The sequence below is a fragment of the Enoplosus armatus genome, chromosome 20, assembly GCF_043641665.1.
Source record: "Enoplosus armatus isolate fEnoArm2 chromosome 20, fEnoArm2.hap1, whole genome shotgun sequence".
In the NCBI taxonomy this organism is placed as follows: domain Eukaryota; kingdom Metazoa; phylum Chordata; class Actinopteri; order Centrarchiformes; family Enoplosidae; genus Enoplosus; species Enoplosus armatus.
Window position 1 is genome coordinate 16,402,435 of NC_092199.1, and position 21,162 is coordinate 16,423,596.

Genomic DNA, 21,162 nt, shown 5'->3' on the forward strand with positions numbered 1-21,162 from the left:
TTCAGGTCGTTGGCCGTCCCGTTCAGGAGGTGGTCGCGGTCGTTGGCCGTCCCGTTCAGGTCGTTGGCCGTCCCGTTCAGGAGGTGGTCGCGGTCGTTGGCCGTCCCGTTCAGGTCGTTGGCAGTCGCGTTCAGGAGGTGGTCGCGGTCGTTGGCCGTCCCGTTCAGGTCGTTGGCCGTCCCGTTCAGGAGGTGGTCGCGGTCGTTGGCAGTCGCGTTCAGGTCGTTGGCCGTCCCGTTCAGGAGGTGGTCGCGGTCGTTGGCCGTCCCGTTCAGGTCGTTGGCCGTCCCGTTCAGGAGGTGGTCGCGGTCGTTGGCCGTCCCGTTCAGGTCGTTGGCCGTCCCGTTCAGGAGGTGGTCGTGGTCGCGGTCGTTGGCCGTCCCGTTCAGGAGGTGGTCGCGGTCGTTGGCCGTCCCGTTCAGGTCGTTGGCAGTCGCGTTCAGGAGGTGGTCGCGGTCGTTGGCAGTCGCGTTCAGGTCGTTGGCCGTCCCGTTCAGGAGGTGGTCGCGGTCGTTAGCCGTCCCGTTCAGGAGGTGGTCGCGGTCGTTGGCCGTCCCGTTCAGGTCGTTGGCCGTCCCGTTCAGGAGGTGGTCGTGGTCGCGGTCGTTGGCCGTCCCGTTCAGGAGGTGGTCGCGGTCGTTGGCCGTCCCGTTCAGGTCGTTGGCAGTCGCGTTCAGGAGGTGGTCGCGGTCGTTGGCAGTCCCGTTCAGGTCGTTGGCCGTCCCGTTCAGGAGGTGGTCGCGGTCGTTAGCCGTCCCGTTCAGGAGGTGGTCGCGGTCGTTGGCCGTCCCGTTCAGGTCGTTGGCAGTCGCGTTCAGGAGGTGGTCGCGGTCGTTGGCAGTCGCGTTCAGGTCGTTGGCCGTCCCGTTCAGGAGGTGGTCGCGGTCGTTGGCCGTCCCGTTCAGGTCGTTGGCAGTCCCGTTCAGGAGGTGGTCGTGGTCGCGGTCGTTGGCCGTCCCGTTCAGGTCGTTGGCAGTCGCGTTCAGGAGGTGGTCGCGGTCGTTGGCCGTCCCGTTCAGGTCGTTTGCAGTCCTGTTCAGGAGGTGGTTCGGGGGCTTTGGTACGAGCTTCAGGTGGCCAACTGATGCCTCAGCTTCCACTTCATTGGTTTCCAGTTGTACTGAAAGACATTTGAGTAAACAATTTAGAACTAAAAGAAAGTCTGGACTTCGACACTGCTGAGAGAATTCACTGCCAAGATTTTAACCAAAAAAAAAAAAAAAAAAAAAAAAAAAAGCAAAAACTTGCCCCAGAAGACCAGTCCAGTTGGTTTTACTACAAACTGGCAGAACAAATTGAGTTGAGTTCTCACTGCATCCATGCCATCATAGTATGCATGTGTACTATAATGCAATTGTTTGCATGATTTTGAGTAGACAAATCCACTGTATACTTGACTTTGCATGATCAGTGTAGACTTCCGGCAATTAAAAGCCCGACAAAGCATTGCATTGAATTCGCCACATTGTGAGGCAAAGAACCAAAAAGGATCTGCCTTTTTGCCAGTAGGGTGTCACAGAAGCTGCTCACCTTCTTTAGCATCTTGCTGCAACATGGACTCCATTGACTGGAGAAGTGAGAAGGCCTTCTGTATGGAGATCTCATTGGGGGACAGAGCTGCAGAACATGAGAAGTTAAGTTAGCATCAGAACATAGCTCTGCAGAGACTCTGTTCACAAACGCGAGCGCTTACCTCTCGCTCTCCTCTGCAGCCCATCATCACGTCTTTCATTTGTTCCATCAACCGGCAAACAAGAGCCTACATGAACCGAGCACTTGCTGTTAATCAAAATGTTTGACGGCACAACAGGTCACCCACACAGCTAGATGATGAAACAAATGTTCAAAAGTTAAGGCAAGGCATACGCTAGTGGCCAAAAACATACATTTGCTACACTACAACACAACACATGCTTCCAACAGAAGGAATATAAAAACCTTTGGCGAGCCAAGCCGCCAGCACGCAAATAAGCAGGCCTCCAACAGCTCCCATTGCTTCAGTCATCAAGGGAAAGTGCAACCTGGGCCACATTGGCAGGCTTTAAAATAAGGGCCGTGATGCCGGTGACACGGCTGATGCTGATCAGCTCTAATTGGCTCTCTAATTGCCCCCCTCCCCTGAACTGCTACAACAATCTGATTTGATTTGACAGCTGTAGTTACTAATTGCTTATTAAATTTGACATAAAACTAGAATAAGAGTCTACAGCCATGCCTCTTTCAGGCTGATCTGAGCACAATTTTTTTTTACCATGTTCACCATCTTAGCTTAGTATGTTAGCATGCTAGTATTCGCTAATTCTCACTAAACACAAAGTACAGCCGATGCTGGTGGGAACGTCGTTATGTTTTGTGGGTATTTGGTCATAAACCAAAGTAACCAAAGTTTTTTTTTTGACCAGATGGTGGCACCAGAGGAAAAGGCAGGGGATCAGCAAAGTTGTTGGAGGGCATTGTCACTATGGATATCTGTGCCAATCCATCCAGTAGAAGTTGAGATATTTCACAGGCTAAGTGAAAACTTTGACCTGCTGGTGGCGCTAACAGGTCAGAGGGTCACTGAAGTCTTCGGGATGTATCCTCTGGGGGCGCTGTGGAGCAAATTTCATTGCAATTCATCTAAAAGTTGTTGAGATATTCCGGTCTGGGCCGACAGACTATGCTGGGATTGATGTTAGGTCAGCAACCTCCATGTACTAGTTAGTAGAGATGGGAAGATGAAGGCTAATGAAGCTTTGGGGCTTCCTTTCTGTTCGTGGTGAAAAAAAATCAAAAAGATGTGGTAAAAGATGTGTGAAGCTTCGGTGCTTCAAACTCTGCAAGCGCAGTGACACCTGGTGGTTTTTACCAAACGTACAGCAGCCATTCAAGACTGCGGCCCAAAGCACGACAACGCCTCACTGATTTCAGTTTCAGTCTCATGTGGGTGCAATACAAGTCAGAGAAGCCTGCGCGTTGTTTATTAAATCTGTAATGCTCAGAAGTGCTGCAGTAAACTAATAAACTAATAGACATACGATCAAACAGGGCCAAACATAACACTAAACAGAGGTAAATAACTCAGTCTCAGTACAGTTGAAAAATGCTTTATTATTTTAACATAAATATGCCAGACAGACCTACACGTTTGCAAAGAAATCTGTTTTCTCAACTCTGAGCGCATGTCTCATAATCAGTATATTCCATAGGTGTGCTCCTTTCCATCTCTGTATCTGTCCAGGTAGCGTAGGGGCTGTCCATGAGGGTACCTGACCTGTGGAGGGTGGTACACTGGAGGGCGGATGAACTCAAACACCGGCTCCCTCATGTCTGCAAGAAGGAGACAACAACGGACGGGCTTCGTTATTAACAGACAGGCAATTGTCGCACACATCTAGGAAGGATGAAGAAAGTTGCACGTCTGTTCTCAAATCAAAGTCACGAGATCAGCAACACCGAACTCGCAAGTGTGTTCACGTTTGTGACTCACTGAGTGTGTTGTGGAACGTGTCGGTGACGGATTCATCCCACTGGCACTGGAAGAAGGCCAGGCCTGCAGGTGTCATGTTGTCCTGGTGCTTTCTGTAGAAATCCATCGTCTTAAATGTACGATCCACCAGAGAATGGCTAGGGAGGAGAGACGCGACATGATTAGTGTCTTTGATACGGAAGCCATTTTATAAGTCTGATCTAAGTTGTTTTCGCTCCTGTGTTTATTATCATTTTTCTACAGAGCCCCTAAAGTCCTGCTTTATCTGGTGTTTGTTGTTGTAATACTAATTCTGGCCACAAGAGACTGAAGTGCAGAACCACTCCATGTTCTAAATAGGACTACAAGCCCCTCTGAGGCTCACTAACTCACATGTCACATATTTGAGCAGAGCCAGGCTAGCTGTTTCCCCCTGCTCTCAGTCTCTACGCTAAGCTAAGCTAACCAGCGGTTGACTGTAGCTTCATATTTAGCCATACGTCTTCGCATCCAACTCTCAAAACGTGAAACTATTACTTTAAGTTTCCATTTATCACTTATTGCCAGATAATCTGTCACTTCCTCGGGCAGAACCTTTGTTTTGGTGGATGAGGCTAAAACCACATGCTGATCACTGCACAAGATTTTATTTGGAAAACCAAGCTAACAGGAAAAGCTCTATTTGAGCACTCATTTCATACAATAAACGCAAATAATAGTAAGAGGCATCAGCTTCCTGTCTGTATGTTGGATGTACTGCTCACCATGGCGACGGCCTGACATCCTCCTGGAAGTTGATGGGTCCCTCCTGCTTGAAGAGGACATAGACGTAGCGGTGGAAGCCCGTTCCTCTGGCAGGGAGGGGGGGCAGGTAGTGACACAGCTCCTCTCCGGCCTGCACTGCTCCACCTGGTATGTTCCCCCTACGGAAACACAGGTCATTCGAGGTTGTAGCAGCTTAAACATTTTAAACCTCCCTGTAAAAAGCAACTTGGTCAACATGTGTCGCTGTTTAATGCGCTCTATAAATAAGAGCACAGCTGACTTGAAGTACTCACACTAGCCAGTGGACGTATTCTGCCTCTTTATCCAGGAGATGCTCGTCTGAAAGAGATGATCAGTTATTTTAGACCTAAAAAAAAAGGCAGCATGGAAAGTGGCTGATTATCACAAGCTAGGGACCCAGTGCCTCCTGGGAAAGCTGATGCTGACCTGGACAGGTGAGCAGAAGAGTCCACAGGGAGCCCTCCTCCGCAGCGAAGCTGACCTGAGGGACAGATGCCGCCTGAAGGAAAAAAAGCACAGCAAAGAAAAGGCATCAAGGTGGACAAAGGGCAGAGACGTTGATGTGGTCTTGACGCTCAGAATATCAATTACAGAGCTAGATTAGGACACTGTAGAACGTCCATTCCTTTAACGTACTCCAGTAGGTGTCAGCCGATTCCCATAATGCACTTGACCACCGTTTTCCTGGCTGTAGCAGATGTGGAGTGAGACTTGAGGTAGAAAGTAGGCCATGGGGAAGAGGTCTCTGAAGACTCCATAGTGGTCTGCCAGTCTCTTTATGTGAAACGGACCGCTGCTCTTCTCCCAGGTTTCCTGCACTCGATCCAGAGGGATCTTAACTGTGTGTGTGGAGGAGGAGGAGGAGGAGAGAGAAGCGTCACTCCACCACAGAGTAAGCAAATTATCAACGGGAAGTTCAAGAATGCCGTGGGAGCTTACAAGTGCGCAGGCGAGACGCCCTCTCCAGCTCGACGTTCTTCTTGTTGTCCTTCATCACCCGCCTCCTCTCCCTCACTTCATTGGTCCTGCCGGGTCGATAGTACGGCAAGCCAATGTCCACGCGCTCGGCTCCTGCGACAAAGCAGACGAGACAAAATGACAACCCTTGGCCAGGCGTTTTCACACCACTGGGGGGGTGGGGGTGACCACGGTCAACAGTTAGCTTCCTCCATTGTTTCTCACCATGCTCGGGATCAGCCTTCTCCACATAGCTCCTGTAGGTCTTCCACCAGGCGGCCTTGTTCCTCGCCTCCTCAGCTTGTCTGAAGTACCGAGTGTAGCTGCGATACTTCTCTAATGACTCCAGCTTTTCAACATCAATCTCCTCGTTCGGCATTGGACCCAGAGGAGGGATGCGCCTGCAGAGGAATGCTGTTACGTGGAAACAGTTAGTTAGTTACATAGCTTAAAAAAATGTTTGCCATGCTGTTTATTCCTGCCATTACACATCATTGTCATTTGTTTAGATTGTCCACACGCATCCTTCTCTTACAGTGATTGTGGGCCAGATTGATTTGTATTTGAATGATTACAATTTTGTAAATTGATTTGTTTATATATTCTGTAATTGTTTTGTTTTTTTTACAGTGTCAGTGCCATTTAATTTTTACATTTATTTATTCCCTGCTTTTGGTCTGATTTCTCCTATACTCCCTGTCTTGTAATGTTATTGTTCACTTGATAAAGTTGTTGGGGGGGGGGGGGGGGGGGGGGGTTTGACCACCTCAAAGTCAGTAGGTTGGGCTAACTAAAGGACATGTGAACCATTCAAATATTAGTTGTTCGTCAAGTCATACGTGACGAATTTACATACATTTTCCTCTCATCATTTCAGCACACTAATAACTAATAAATACACTCAGTACATAAAGCAGCACTTGTTTCACCTTTCATGTTTGGTTCTCCTCATATTTCCTCAAACCCATAGTAGGAACTAATGCTCAAAATAATGACATTTTTATTGTCAGTGGTAACCGATATGTGAGATGGATAACCCCAATCAGTGCTGACGCTATTACTATTCTTGAGCTGGGTCACGTATCGTGTTCTTAAGAAATGTCTCTCTTTGCCAACAATTGCACCACTAAGTTCACATTTAATTCGCATATTTCTCTATGGAGTAACGTGTAGCGACGTGTCTCTCTCCACAGAGGAGGAGAGCATGTAACAGGGGTCGTCTGCCTCAGACGGATCTATCCTTACATACACAGGCTTCCTGAAGCCCGGGCACGAAGTTCCTAAACGTGAGCCCAATATAATTTAACAATATCGTTACAATACCTGTTGTGACAAATGTCCTCGCATTATTGACCCCTAAATCTGTACCACTTCGCAAGGTAGCGGCGCAAACCGTGCGCAGCGCCATCTTGGACTGACTGTTGGGTGTTTTTTTTTTTCCAGAAAGTACGGTGGCCGAGAAGAGTAAAACGAGTCCGTGTACGTTTGTGTTTCTATACTACTGACTGACCGCAGTCTACTTGCAGAAAGCAACATATATGATGGTATATTATTATTATATATAATTTTCACCACTACAATCAGACCTTTTTTTTTATTTTCAGGCCATTTTTAGCACACCTCCATCGTAATTATTAATTATTGTTAAACCAGACGCAATTAGTCAAGTTGTAATGTCACAATGTAGCGAATGAGTGACAGCAGACAGTGCACACAACGTTACATGTTATACGGATATAAACTCTTAACGATTTTCCCGACAGCACGTGAAGGCGTCGTTTTTGCGTATGCCGTCATCAGGGAAGCTTCATCTGACGATATTCAGTATTCACACAGATGCTGTGCACGGATGTATCTGTTGAAGTGGTAAGAATGAATATTGTGCCGTTGTCGTGTTATAGCTAGGCGGTGAGTGTAAGAGATGTGCGCTAATGTACAGTTAAATCACCCGAGTGTTTTAACATTTTGACTGTTATTTGTCCCCAAGAGTCCCAGCTAACGTGAACTGGAGCTGACTTGATTCCAGGCTAACGTTAGCTAACGCTAGCTCTCCCTTCCACTTGGCTGAGTTAATGTGTGGTAGCCAATGGTACCTTTCAGACTAAGCCTTGCATTGCTGCTTGGCCGTGGCTCTGCTGTGTCCCAGTCTGATGGCTGGCTCTAACAAAAACGGGCCCTTCTGAGAAACTGTGTATACAAAGGGCTTGAAATGTGATATTAACCTGTTTGTACGGACAGGTAAGGCAGTTAAATTGCATTACTGGCATGGTGTGGTGCGGATGTGATGTACTGATGTGTTCAAGTTCTACCATATCATGAGCATCCTCTCCCTTCTCTTCATTTTTTTCCCCCAGAGAGATGTCTGCTCTTCCTTCAGAGATGGAGTCCCAGAATTCAATCCTGACCTGTGTCATATGCCTGGAGCGCTTCCGAGTCCCTGTAACCATCCCCTGCGGGCACACCTTCTGCCAAACGTGCATCACCACCCACTGGGACACCAAGAGCAAGTCTAACATCGGACCTCAGTGCCCCATCTGCAATGCGAAGTTTGCCAGCAGGCCCGTTCTCAAGCGCAACGTGTCCCTGTCCGTCCTGACTGAGGCTGCAAACAGCACCGGCCCCTCCTGTAGAGAGTCGCTCATGAGGGGGAGTGAAGGGGCGAGAGCCATGCTGCTGTGCGAGCGCCATAAAAAGCCTCTGGTTTACTACTGCAGTCAGCACAAGATGTCTGTGTGCTGCGAGTGTGGCATCTCTGAGTGTGTGAACCACGAGAAGGTCCTGTTGGAGGTGGAAAGGGAAAATCAAGAGGTATATGGTAACACAGTGCCACCACAGCTGCGTATCTGGGAGTCCAACAGGGCTTTTCAGTCCAGTTTATAGCACTGTCCACTTGTGACTGTGTGAAGCCCGCTGTCTCAATTTGATGTGTTTTCTCTGCAGCTGCTGCTCCAAAGGAAGAGCACGGAGGTGGGGAAACTCACTGAAGAGACGCAGAAAAGTTTACACGACTTGGCCGAGAATATCAATCAAGCTAAGGTAAGCTAAAAGGCCTAAAGGTTTCACTATGCTTTAAACGAACATGTCAGAAAAGGGACTTAACTCAAAGTTAGGAAAAGAAGCTGCCTGTCAAAGAGAGGGATGTATAGATTCGATGGTTTGGTATACTGTTATTACCAGTAATCTAACAGAAGCCAAAAGCCCAGAAAACAACCAAGCTTGACATTATTGTAGATAAATAAAGAGACCAGGGAGAAAGATTCAGGACTGGACTGACCACATGTTCCCAAGTTCCTCGAAGCGGGCGTGTGATTCTGCGTGTCCCCACTAACAGGTGACTCTCCAGCAGACCTCCACCTGGGTCAGTGTCAAGTTCGCCACCCTGATAAAGATACTGGCGGAGAAGCAGGAGGCCACAGAGCTCTTCATTGAGGAGCAGAGGGAGGCGGCCATCGGCGAGGCGGAGGCTCGGCTGGCTGAACTCGAGGAGCGCTCGCAGAAACTCCGAGAGAGCCAGGGGCAGATAGCAGCTGTGCACGACCTCCCTGACGCAGAGCTCATCAAGGTTTGTAACCCCGCGCTTACGCCACTGTCGTTCGGCTAAATGGAAAGACTACGACTACCTTGCACTTTTTATCCTCCTCCTCCTGCTGTGAGAGGGTCAGGATTTCTGTCCTGTGATCTCAACATTTCGGAGAATAGAGTATTGCTCAGGCCACAAATACTGTATTGTCTGTGTGTCTGTGTTAGTTACACACCAGCCAGCTGGGTGAAAACCAGCAAAATCTGCATTTCCAACTGAAGGTAAATTGGTTCGCAGTCTTCTGAAGTTCCACATGCGCTGCATCTTTTTATTTTTTTGTGATGCGGGGGACTAACAAGCACAAAGGCTGTGAGCACGAACCAATTTACCTTCAGTTGGAATTCACAAGCAGTTTTTTTTTTTTCCAGAATACCAGACTCCAGAAAGAAAAAGAACAATTAAAGAAATCGTCAGATGTCAGGTGCTGTAGGGGCCTCATGAAAGAAAAGACGTGGTGAAAAGCAGCGTTGTGCAGCACGCTGTGGGTGTAGGTTTTTAACTGTCCCACACTTCTTATCACACCCAACAGTGGGCATACGACAGCAACGTGAATATCTCTACTGCTACATGGCAGCAAAAGCAGGGTTGTACCTTTTTTGGGGGGAGTTTCTGACTTCAGACTGATAAAGTGAGAAAGTTTGATGATGACTTCTATATGTCTGACTTTGAAAAGCCCTCTGGAAATTCTACAGTCCAAAACCCCAAAAAGTCCTCATTTAGTATCATAAATGACAAATCCTTACGCTTAGGAAGCTAGAACCAGCCTATGTTTTGACATTTTTGCTTGGAAAAAAAAAAAAATCACTGAATCGATTAACCGTTGCAGCTCTACTCATAACGTTCATCTGACTCAGAAATCATCAGCCGCCAAATCATCCAGGGTCTTCTTTTGAAACGCGTATCTCTTCGCAGGAATCAATGGTCATAGAGGTCCCACGTTTCGAGGATATTCCCACGGATGTAACGCCAACCCTTCAGGAGCGACTGAACGGCGTCACAGACATCCTGTCCCGGGTCTCCAAGCTGGTGTCTGAGGACCTGGAGAAAGCTGTGAGCACGGCTGTGGGTCAGGACAAAGACGGTAACCTGCCTTCGGGGGTGACGTTCCCTACTGTTGCAATTTAGCTCCGTTTGCCAGCAGCTTCTGTTCCGATCTTTGCTCTGCGTCCTCAAGCTTGTCATTGGTCTCCAGGTTCTCCCCAGGATAAGAGGCCAATCCTAGCTGTGGTTCCCAGTCCAGCTGCTCCGTGCCACCCTGGTGGGAAGGAGGGCCTCACTGCTTGTAAGTCTTAACAGTATTTACCTGATTGTCTGGTTCTTCTGGTTCTGAATTCTAATTTGTGCAGAAAAAACATTTAAAGACCTTCCTTCCTCATTACAGACCGCTGCTCTCTGACCTTTGACCCACGCACGGCCAACGGGCACCTGTTTCTGTCCCAGGAGAACCGGAGGGCAGAGCACCTGACCTCTGGGCCGCGGCCCGTCCCAGCCCACGAAGCCCGCTTCGATCACACCTGGCAGGTGCTCTGCTTTCAGGGCTTCACCCATGGGCAGCACTACTGGGAGCTGGAGGTGTCCAAGCCCTGGGCCTACCTCGGGGTAAAGAGCCAATGCGCGTTGTGTTTGTGCGCTGTTGTTTCGAGAGTCCCCTCAACTCACCCACGTCCTCTCTCCCGCGTCTCAATCAGGTAACCTACGAGACCATCCCCAGGAAGGAGAAGGGCAAGAGGTGCATGGTGGGCATGAACGAACTGTCCTGGAGCCTGCAGCTGGACGAGCATCAGCTCAGCGCCTGGCACAACGGCCGGCGCGAGACCCTGGCCGGCCACTCGCAGCACAGCCGCATCGGCATGCTGCTGGACTACGAGGCGGGGACGCTCACCTACTATGGCGACGGGCAGACCAGGCTCCACGCCTTCCACTGTGCCTTCACCCAGGAGCTGTTCCCCGCCTGCTGGATAGGAGAGGGGGTCAGCATCACTCTCTGCTCCACATGAGCGGACTCGGAAAGGGAAGTAAAGAAGCCAGCTCGCTGATAAGAAGTACTGTCAAACATGGGCACTAGCTGACTCAACATAGAGGACAACCCCGTAACCATTTAGGAGTTTTTTAAAAATCATTTTTTCTTCTCTTTACAATGACCGCCTTCCTACGTTGTTTTAAGCAGAACTGGCCACTTGGCTTTGGCTTATTCACATTATTACTTACCACACGACGATAACATAGGTCACAAACTCTGGTCCTAAAGGTCCGTAGGGCTCTAGTTTAAAGGACAGCGCTACTTCCTTCTGGTTTGTTTTGGTTTTCTTCAAAGTATGTATGAAATAGCCTAGATAGAGGTCTTGCTTTCGGTTAGGAAAACGGCAGCATCCTCGACTCAGTGTGTCAGATTGTTCCACTACACAAAGCGTGTTTTCTCGTTCTACTTCAAGGCAATAGGCATTTATTCCGGGGCTTAGAGGCTCATTGTAAAATACACTGATTCATGAAACCCACATACGTACATGAGTTCGTCCATTGTGTTGCTGTAAGAGTGCTGGACTGCAACTAAACTCCTGCGCTCCGTGTGAAGTGCACTTTGGCTGCTCGTGCAAATGCACAACCTTAAGAGGGCGACGGTGTGTGCTGCCGGCTGGTGTCGCACACATGCGAGATTTCCCCGTGTCTGACCCGAGTCTGCTTTGAAGAAATAGTTTCATCGTTGTTGGGAGGTCTGCTTCCTCGCTCGAGAGTCAGAACATCCAACACCACTTTCAGGCCGATGCGGTAAATGAGGAGCTACAGCCGGCTGCTGGTTTGGTTAGCGTAGCACAAAGGCGGAAAACAGCGAGTCTGGCTCTGTCCAATGGCAACAAAATCTGCCTACCAGCACCTCCTGAAGCTCACTAATTAACTTAGATCTTGTTGCCTGGCAACCAGTGGAGACTCCAGGAAGTCACTGCGCCAAGAAATAGTCCAGCAGATAACCTTAAAACCACAACCTTGTTGTTTTTACTCATTTGGTTTTTGCACAGATTAAACAAACAAGATGGATTGTCTTCGTTAGTGTGCCTTAGAGGTTGCTGGTAGGTGGCTTTTGTTATGTTTGGAGTCCGGCTAGCTGTTTTCCCATTTTTATTCCAAGCTAAGCTAACCGTGTAGCCTCATATTAGGCGTACAGACGTGGAGTCGCATCGATTTTTCTAACTCTCAGCCTGAAAGCGAATGAAGGAACTTTTTTTCTTAAATCCAGTCCGGTTTCTCAAATGTGGAGATGTGGCTGAAACCTGACCTGGTACCCACGCAGACACACACAAGAAGTCATGGCAGCAAAATAAGTAGAAGAGAGAGACATGTTTGCAGTGCTACAAGAAGCCATTTGTTGAGGAATCGCTAAAGCATAACTGTAGAAGGAAAAAATAATGCTCTCGCCTGCACAAACCTCTCCCTGCTTTTTTTTTTGGAGGGGGTTTCCATCTCTGGGTGGAATTCAGTCTACAGAAATATGGGAAATATGGGAGCCAGTTAATCATGTGGTGCATACAGGACATGAAGATTCTAATGCATTTCACGAGGCCCCCCCCCTCCGCCTGTTGTTGTACCACAAAAGCGATGTAGGTGAAACCAAATCGCAGTGGGCTGTACATTACTACTGAGAAGACAGAACTGAAAACGGGACGCCTATTTTCTTTTTTTTTAATCATCTTGGGATCTTAGCATGAATGCACAAACAAGTTGTCCTGCCTGTACAGTCTAAGACCTGTGACGCTGACATCTGCTGTACTGGACAAATGTTTTTAATGGGCTTTTGGCCTTTTTTTTTTTTGTTTTTTTTGGAATTTTGGGGTACTCGAGGCTCAGGACGTCATGCGTCAGTCTTCTGATTTGCACAAGTTGTCTGAAAAGGCGCAGGCGAGGACTATTGACTCTGAGGGGAGAAAAAAAGGAAAAAAAAGAAGCACATTTCCAGGCTGTTCGGGCCTAATGGCAGAAAGCCATTGTTCATTTTAAGTACGCTAACGCACTATGCTGTGTTACCCATCAATGTGTGATACAGCTCTCCTCGGTGTAGAAATAAAGACAAAGACGGTTGTGTTTCACATGAATCAAGATCCATTTAATAAAATCCAATCCAATGCATACATGCATTAGTTGAGATCATGCTTTGTTTTTCTTACTTGAGCCATGTTACATGAATTGTTCAATAAATTAGTTTTGAAATAAATACAGAGCTTTATTATTATTATTATTATTATACACACAGCCATGACAGAGCAAATAGGAGCCCGATGCATAGCATTCTGAAAGTGCAAAGAATCAGCCACGGATGTGCCACAGATACAGTATATAGATTAGTGACGAGAGGGGAAGGAAGAGTAGCGGCTCAGATCAGATCCAAATACTGACCTCAAACTGGAGCAGTTAAGATCACAACCACAGAAAGTAGAAACTCTTCTAATGTTTTGTTTCCGCGATGTTTCAAACATACGTCGGGGAGAGGGAGGGGTGGGGCGGGCGGGCTGGCTGGCTGGGGGAGTCTGACCGTGCGTTTTTTCTTCGAACGTTCAGAGGCGTGGACGAAAACAGGAAGTGACATCAATGGGTTGACTTGCTCTGCTCTTGCACATTTGTAAAGGATAATCCCTCCTGGCAGTACGTCCCCTCCGGGCCCTGGTCCGCCCTCGCTCTAATCCAGGATCAGGGATTCGCCGCCAGGGCTCGGCGCTGCTCTAAATCTTTTGCGGTCCCTCTCGTCCACAGGGGGGGGCATGTCAGTGCAGGCTGGGACCACCCCTGCAATCTGCTCTTTTACAAAAGCTAGTTTTTCTTCTAGGTTAGTGTTCTTGAGAAAATCTCTCATTTTTAGAAGTCTACATATTAAAAGCCTGTACACACAAATCATAGAAAAATAAAAGACTGCGTTCAGCTTGCCTCTGGATTAGATTAACACCAACGGATTCAGTTTAAGTGAGCAACATAGCTGAATCTAAGGTTTAGGGTGTTGGTATGATTCTGGGGACACCTGCAAGGCAATGAAAGCTAAAATAGCTAGTCAGGTTACAAAGTTTATGTCATCTACACTGGAAAAAAAAAGCCCCCCAAAAATCCTGACAACTTTGGCTTGAACAATCTTATTGTTCCTCTCAAAAGACTGCTTACCAATACTAATAATTCCCATCAAGTAAAAGGTGCTTCTGAAGAGAATGAAGCGGATTATATGTGCGAATCATTTAAAAAGGGAATGTAAACGGTTTACGCAGAGGCGGGAGAGCGACAGAATGAGAAAAAGGGGAAACCAAAAGGAATGAGTTGGACTAGGAAGGAGGAAATGTTTAAAAAAAAAAAAAGGAAAACATTGACCTTCCTGATGTCCAGCTAATGGAATGAGAAACCAGGTGATCCAGGAGGAGAGAGATTACAGGAGACGGCGAGGGATGAGGGTGAGATCAAGCAGGTCTACTGGTTCTTCTTGTCTTCTGGAGGGGAGTAGGGGGGAGGCTTGTCCTACGGAGAGAGAAGAGTTAAATGGTTAACGCTAACCCTACTGTACAGTAATCCATTCAGCATGACAACAAACAGCCGTCACAGGCTATAGACTACATGCACCCTAGCATCAGTTTATGGGGCTGAAGTGCCAAGATCTGAGTTCTGCTCCTATGGACTTTGTCAAAGAGGGCCGGCTGCTGCCAAGACACCAACAATAAGCTGATCCACCACTGGTTGTTGCCACTGTGCGACAGTTTGTTGTGATTAGTTGTACCTGTCCTACCCCAAAGAAAAACAGGAGAAAATCTACCACGAAGCGACTAAAATAAATGACGCATTTCAGACAGTCAGATTTTGCCTTGCATGTGTGTCGTTACACTCATTTATTTCCCATTATACATTTCCCAGAGCCCAAGGTGACGTCTTCAAATTGCTTCTTTTTTTTTTTTTTTTAAATCTGACCAAAAGTCCAAAACCCAAAAGGTATTAAGTTTACTATTATATACATAAAAAAGAAAAGCATAAAATCCTCACATTTGAGAAGCAGGAACCTGCAAATGTTTGCCATTTTTGCTTGAAAAAGAACTTAAATCAGTTATTCGACTAATTGTTTCAGCTGAAATTCAGTGAAATAGCTTCTCTTTGATATCTTTAAAACTGACAGAAACACTGGAAGCAGCATTGAGGATAGCTACAGTTGTGTTCAAAATAATAGCAGTCCCACATCACTAGCAAGATAAATCCCTGTTTTTGTTAAAATTTCAACTTCTACACTGCAAGTAAGTTTCTAGAAGGTTTAGTAAAGGTATAGAAAACCAACAGACCCAACAGGCATGGCGTGCATGCTGCTGATTCTGTGAAACTGAATCATTAACTGAAAGGGGCGTGTTCAAAAAAATAGCAGTGCTGAGTTCTATAAGTGAGGTCATTGATAATGTGAAAAAAACAGGTGTTAAACAGGTGGCCCTCATTTAAGGATCAAGGCAACTGACGCTGCATATACTGGCTGTGCATTTGTCCTTGAAAAACAGAGTAAAATGGGTCGTTCAAGACACTGTTCAGAAGAAGAGCGTTCTTTGATTAAGGAATTAATCAAAGAAGGGAAAACCTATAAAGAAGTGCAGAAAATGATAGGCTGTTCAGCTAAAATGATATCAAACGCTTTAAAATGGCAGCCAAAACCAGAAAGGCGAGGAAGAAAAAGAAAAACGACTATTCAAATGGATCGGAGAATAACCAGAATGGCAAAGGCTCAGCCAATGATCAGCTCCAGGAGGATCAAAGAAGATCTAAGGTTGCCTGTGAGGACTGTAACAATCAGACGACGTCTATGTGAAGCCAAGCTACCAGCAAGAAGCCCCCGCAAAGTCCCATTGTTAAAAAAAAGACATGTGCTGAAGCGGTTACAATTTGCCAAAGAACACATTGACTGGCCTAAAAAGAAATGGCGTAATATTTTGTGGACTGATGAGAGTAAGATTGTTCTTTTTGGGTCTAAGGGCCACAGACAGTTTGTCAGACGTCCTGCAAACACTGAATTCAAGCCACAGTACACAGTGAAGACGGTGAAGCATTGTGGTGCAAGCATCATGATATGGGGATGTTTCTCGTACTATGGTGTTGGTCCTATTTATCGCATACCAGGGATCATGGATCAGTTTGAGTACATCAGAATACTGGAAGAAGTCATGTTGCCGTATGCTGAAGAGGAAATGCCCTTGAAATGGGTGTTTCAACAAGACAATGACCCCAAACACACCAGCAAGCGAGCAAAATCATGGTTCCAGACAAACCGCATTCAAGTAATGGAGTGGCCAGCGCAATCCCCGAACCTTAATCCCATAGAAAACTTGTGGGCTGACATGAAAAATGCTGTTCATGAGGCAAAACCAAGAAATTCAGAGGAATTGTGGAACATAGTACAATTGTCCTGGGCTGCAATACCTGTTGACCGGTGCCAGAAGTTGGTCGACTCCATGCACCACAGATGTGAAGCAGTTATCAGAAACCGTGGTTATGCAACTAAATATTAGTTTATGATTCTCAGGAAGTTGAATCTTCAAGCATTTCTTAGTTTATACAGTACATTTGAGTTTGTAAAGACAGACTGCTATTTTTTTTAACATTATATTTCTTGACTTTCTGTAAAATATTATCAAATTCAATTACTTTTTCCAATTTTCTTGCTTTGAAATAGAAAGTGCTGTGTCCCCAATGCATTTGTGTTCATTAAAATACAATTTATTTGAGGGATTTTGACGTTTACTCACCTTTTTAATCACACTGCTATTATTTTGGACACAACTGTACATGCAGAGGGGAAACATGACAAATGCTTCCATGCTTCCAAGGACACAAGTGGCAGTTCAACAGCTACTGTACTAAAAAGGTGAGTGACACCCACCGACTCATACTGGCACAAACTGGTAGATACATCCGCTCAGCGTCAGCTGTTCAGCAGAGTGATGGAGGGCAGCTTACCTGTGGCAGGTACACATGTGTGGGCGGAAGCGTGGCGCAGCTGGCGCTCGCTGCTGCCTCGGCTGCTTTGGCCTCCGCTGGGAAAGAGACGGGGAGTGAGGGAAGGAGGAGGACGGGGGGGGGGGGGACATTAATTAAACACGGTCTTACACTTAATCCCTGGGATACATGAGCTGACTGAAGCTTATCGAGCCTGATACAGACGGGTGTTGTAATGAGGAGGGGGGGAAAAGGAAATGTAGGCTACATTAAGACGACATTATTCTGCAGCTTGAGCTAATAAAAGTCATACAGCGTGGAGTGAAATGTTTTAAATGTCAACCAGCCACGGATTTGTTAGCAGGGCGAGGTGATATGGTTGAATTCAGCGTCACGATATTAATAAGAATTCAACAAAAAAATAACCTTAACTCAAGGTCCACTTACTAGCTTTTTTCTTGGGTTTTCAACCACATCTCACGCCGTCATCGGGGGGGAAGGAGTTTGCTCAGAGTAAATGATCTTTAACTGTGTTCCACTGATGAGCTTAACATTAGACAAAACTCAATGGCTAATTTTGTTAGTTTGTAATTCACAAAATGAATCCGCAACTATTTTGATAATCCATGAATCGTTTAAAGTCTAAACTGCAGCATTGCAGGTGGGTTCTTCAAAAACAACTCCTCTAAATTAGAATAAAGGGACAATAAGAATACAAAGAAGGGATAGCATCATAACAACAGTTAAAGGCAATGCAATGAATTAAACAAAAGGCAATTCTGTTCCCAAGGTAAGCTTCCTAAAGTAACATTTAAATTTTTTATATACACCTGAGCTCGAGCAGTCACACCCTAGTCACTGACAGTTACTGATCACTCCAAAGAAACACACCTGCTGCCGAGGAGGGGAGGTCGGGGTCATGTGGGGGCTGCTGGCCCAGAGGAGCAGAATAAGGAGGTGGAGGTATGTAGGCCGCAGAGGCATCAAACGCCGGCGGGTTGGGGTAGAATCCACCTGGACAGCAGGAGCGCACAGTTGCCGATTAATCCAGCTGCAGCGAACACTTTCACAAGACTCAAAGGGCAATTGTTACAGCCCCTACCTGGTGGAGGAGGGTTGGGGTAGGAGTAGCCGGGCGGAGGTCCGGCGGGGTACATCCCGTTAGCGGGGGGGGGAGGGTAAGAGTAGGCCCCATTGGCCATGTAGGGGCATCCGCCAAACCCAGACGTCACTGGCTGACCTCTCGACGCTGCAAGACACACAGCGGGAGGAGACAACACAAGAAGAAGAGACATTAGAGGACTATCAGCCAAAACAGTCTGTCAGCACTATGACAAGAATTTCATGATACTGTTAGCATTGCTTTGTAACCGTACCCTGAGCTGCAACCTGCAGCATGTACTGGCCAAACTCTATGGCTCCTCCAGCAGCAAAGACGAGCTTGAATGTAGCACTGCCCTCCCAGCCACCTGACAGAGAGAGGAGGAATCAATGCAGCTACTGTGTGCTGAACACAGAACACTGGATGCTCATGCAACTGACACGCATGCACCTACCTCCAGGCTCTGCGGTGATGGTGCCCTTGATGTAATTGGCCCCCAGCACAGGTTGTTTGACCTCACAGCTCTTCATGAGGTAGAAGGGCATCATGAAAGACTGCAGAGCATCGCGGCCTTTGGCCAGGAAGATCACCTGGGAGGGAACGACGGCAGCTGACATCATCTCATCGCTCACACGGCGACAAAAACACAGTCTCAGCGTTCTCCATACCACCGTATGAGACTTGGGGGAAGCTAAACCTAATACAGCTCATTAGTGGAATCAGAGTACCTGCCCGTCAGCAGCGGCAGCATTAAGTAGACATGAGGGTGAATAACAAAATAAGATATCTGGGTCTTGTCTCTCACCCTGTATGGAGTTAAGTAGACGCTGCCCTTCTTGCTCTTCCGGAAGGCTTCAGGCAGACTGTCCGCATCACAGAAAAGCAGCTCCACGTTATCGTAATTCATCAACACACTGGTGACAGAAATAAGACACAAAAAGCAATCCGTTGGACATAAAGATATGATAACTTAAAAAAAAGAGAGAGTTTTTATATGACATTTTTATAACATCATATTGTGTACAAAACAACATTATTTATATGGGGTTTTGTTTGATTAACAATATAACTCAAACCCTGGTTTCATAATCGCTGACTTAACAGCTTAAAAAATGAGATCACTGGGTTATTGTGCAACTGTCCAGTTACTAAACATGACCCATCAGTTGCTGTCAGCAAACAGTACTATAGTAAAAGGATTAGGCTTACATGCCATCAAGTGACAGGGCTTACTACAGGTTCTGGGTGAGCTGTAATGGGTTGATCATTACGCTCCTGTGTGTTCTAGAAGAATCTGCCACTGGTGTTAATTCATGTCAACTGTGGTGACTTGGTCTGGATGTGGACAAAACAAAACAGACCTTTCATTACAGAGCAGGCCAGATTGCAGATGGTGGAAGGCAGTAAGCAATGCAGCTACACGGCGCTGCAATGAATGCGAAGTTGCTGTTACAATATGATTAAATAACGTGTTTACCCTCGCTATGTTTGTCTGAATATAACGTCTGAAAACAAGTAAACCTTTATGTAATCACATGTGAAGCCTGCTATGGTTGACTGCAGTGGTGATATAACAGGTTGAAGGCCATGTTTGGGCTACGAGTCCGAGACTCGGTTCCGTGGGCTGCAACGTGAATATTCCTTTAAGAAACATGGCGTTATGACAATTAATGTAGCCTTGTTTGCCATCTAGCATTTATGTTTATATTTAAGTGTCGTTTCCCACTGATTAGGAGCCACTCTACCATTCGGATAATACGTGATACATCTAAAAGCACTTTGTTAGAATAAAAAGGCAAGTGCAGCATGACTGCTTCACGGAGCTCGCTGCTGCCCACACAGCACAATTTTTGATAGAATTAGGTTGTATGAAAAATAAGCTAACAGATGCTAAAAGTTGTCATTTCAATTAAGTTAGCATTAGTTAGCTGGTGTGCTTTGTGTATTAGTTAGAAATGTCGGATTTGCTCCTGGCATGTAAAGTACCTTCACCAATTAGCAAAGCCACATTATTTGTCTTTATCTTTAAATTAGTTTGGTGCGACGTTCTCCCCGGAGAGAGCGTAGAAACTTGTCAGTCTGGTTAACGGTAACTGCTAGCTAGCCCGTGGCACCGTTACCTTTCGCTATTGTTGATGATGACTCCGCCGGACTCAGAGTTGTTCTGGTTCAGAGTCATGTCGACGGGCCTCTGGACTATCCGACAAGCAAAAAAAAGATTAAAGGTTGTGCTCCTCTAACAGACTAACGTATCCGCAGGCCTTTCTGCAGCCTCGGTAGCCCTTCCCTCCGCGACGATAACGGTTGTTGTGATAACGCTGCTAGGTCGGTGCTGGCTTTGGTGCTGCACCTGCCCTTCCGCCATACGTGGGAAACGCCCACAAAGTGACGCCACGCTGCCTTACAAAGGATGTGTTCACTGAAGAAAAGGAGATTTTAACTTTGGGTCACTTGGATATGATTGAATGGTGACAAATAATGTGTAAGGTCAGTTATGAAGTAAGAAAAGTTTCTGGAGGGTTCTACACCGAATACACAGGTATTATCCAGTAAAATTCTGGAGACGTTTGGTGGGGCATTGAATGGAAAGGTTTTTGTTAAACACATTTTTTGTCGTTAATATGCCCTCATGTGATTTGTATATATTTTCCTGTATATCCCTGCATATTCCATGTTCCATCAATGTTAATATGTGCTTCTGTTAAAGAAACAGGAGAATAGAGAGGCACAACTTACATGACACGTGAACACGTCCGGCTATTCTAACCTTTTAAAATATGAATCTGTATATGCATCTGCACACATACATTTGCATCTATCGAACATTTCTATACTGTGTGTGTGTCAATTTTTGGATATTATATCTGTTAATATACTAGACTCTTAGTGCATGGTGACATTTCCAGGGTGAATCCCATCTATTCAAGGGGCAGAGAATCTGTTCCAAATAGGCCAACAAGGCAATATTTCGTCAAACAAAGGTGGAAGCACGTGCTTTAAATGCTTTGCTGTAGGAATGGGGCAGGGTCATAATAGTCATTTGTTGATGTAGGTAGATTTCTTGTTGCATACCCAGATGAGGCCTGTGCCTCTCACAGTCAGGAGCACCGCTTTTAGAATGAGTCAAAGGAAGGAGAGCGGCCAGGTTGCAAAACATGCTTGTGAAAGATGCAACAATGCAAATTCATGGTGTGGGTTGGCAAACAATAGTGGAGGTCTTTGTCTGTCTGGCCCTCTCTTTGTCTCTCTCTGACAACACACACACACACAGTCCCAACCACAATGATCATTGATAATCGAGTCATCATTTCTTTTTAAGTAAAAAGCCACAAATTCACTTGTTCTTGCTTCTCAAAAGCAAAT

The 21,162-nt window shown here is 46.4% G+C and overlaps 3 protein-coding genes across 5 annotated transcripts; 1 reads left to right on the forward strand and 2 right to left on the reverse strand.

Annotated features, from left to right (window-relative positions):
- Window positions 1–3,070: 3,070 nt before the first annotated feature.
- On the reverse strand, window positions 3,071–14,214 carry mrpl38 (mitochondrial ribosomal protein L38). Of its 3 annotated transcripts, none has more exons than XM_070927005.1 (9): window positions 14,112–14,214; window positions 5,417–5,605; window positions 5,174–5,305; window positions 4,871–5,073; window positions 4,661–4,733; window positions 4,507–4,552; window positions 4,213–4,371; window positions 3,470–3,606; window positions 3,071–3,309 (listed from the first exon to the last, which is right to left on the reverse strand). In XM_070927005.1, the coding sequence occupies exons 2-9, from the start codon at window positions 5,568–5,570 to the stop codon at window positions 3,173–3,175; spliced, it is 1,041 nt and encodes a 346-aa protein (XP_070783106.1). In that variant the 5' UTR covers window positions 5,571–5,605; window positions 14,112–14,214; the 3' UTR covers window positions 3,071–3,172. The 3 variants fall into 3 exon arrangements, with proteins under 3 accessions (XP_070783106.1, XP_070783105.1, XP_070783104.1); XM_070927004.1 differs by lacking the exon at window positions 14,112–14,214 and adding an exon at window positions 6,515–6,599 and having other exon boundaries at window positions 5,174–5,302; XM_070927003.1 differs by lacking the exon at window positions 14,112–14,214 and adding an exon at window positions 6,515–6,599.
- trim65 (tripartite motif containing 65) lies at window positions 7,028–10,768 on the forward strand. Its single transcript, XM_070927673.1, has 8 exons — window positions 7,028–7,057; window positions 7,550–7,999; window positions 8,132–8,227; window positions 8,523–8,753; window positions 9,684–9,852; window positions 9,964–10,053; window positions 10,153–10,370; window positions 10,460–10,768. The coding sequence occupies exons 1-8, from the start codon at window positions 7,028–7,030 to the stop codon at window positions 10,766–10,768; spliced, it is 1,593 nt and encodes a 530-aa protein (XP_070783774.1).
- Window positions 14,174–20,090, reverse strand: wbp2 (WW domain binding protein 2). Its single transcript, XM_070927006.1, has 8 exons — window positions 19,920–20,090; window positions 18,605–18,713; window positions 18,254–18,389; window positions 18,074–18,166; window positions 17,800–17,946; window positions 17,589–17,711; window positions 16,719–16,795; window positions 14,174–14,255 (listed from the first exon to the last, which is right to left on the reverse strand). Exons 1-8 carry the CDS (start codon window positions 19,976–19,978, stop codon window positions 14,208–14,210), a joined length of 792 nt encoding a protein of 263 aa, XP_070783107.1. The 5' UTR covers window positions 19,979–20,090; the 3' UTR covers window positions 14,174–14,207.
- Between the last annotated feature and the right edge of the window lie 1,072 nt (window positions 20,091–21,162).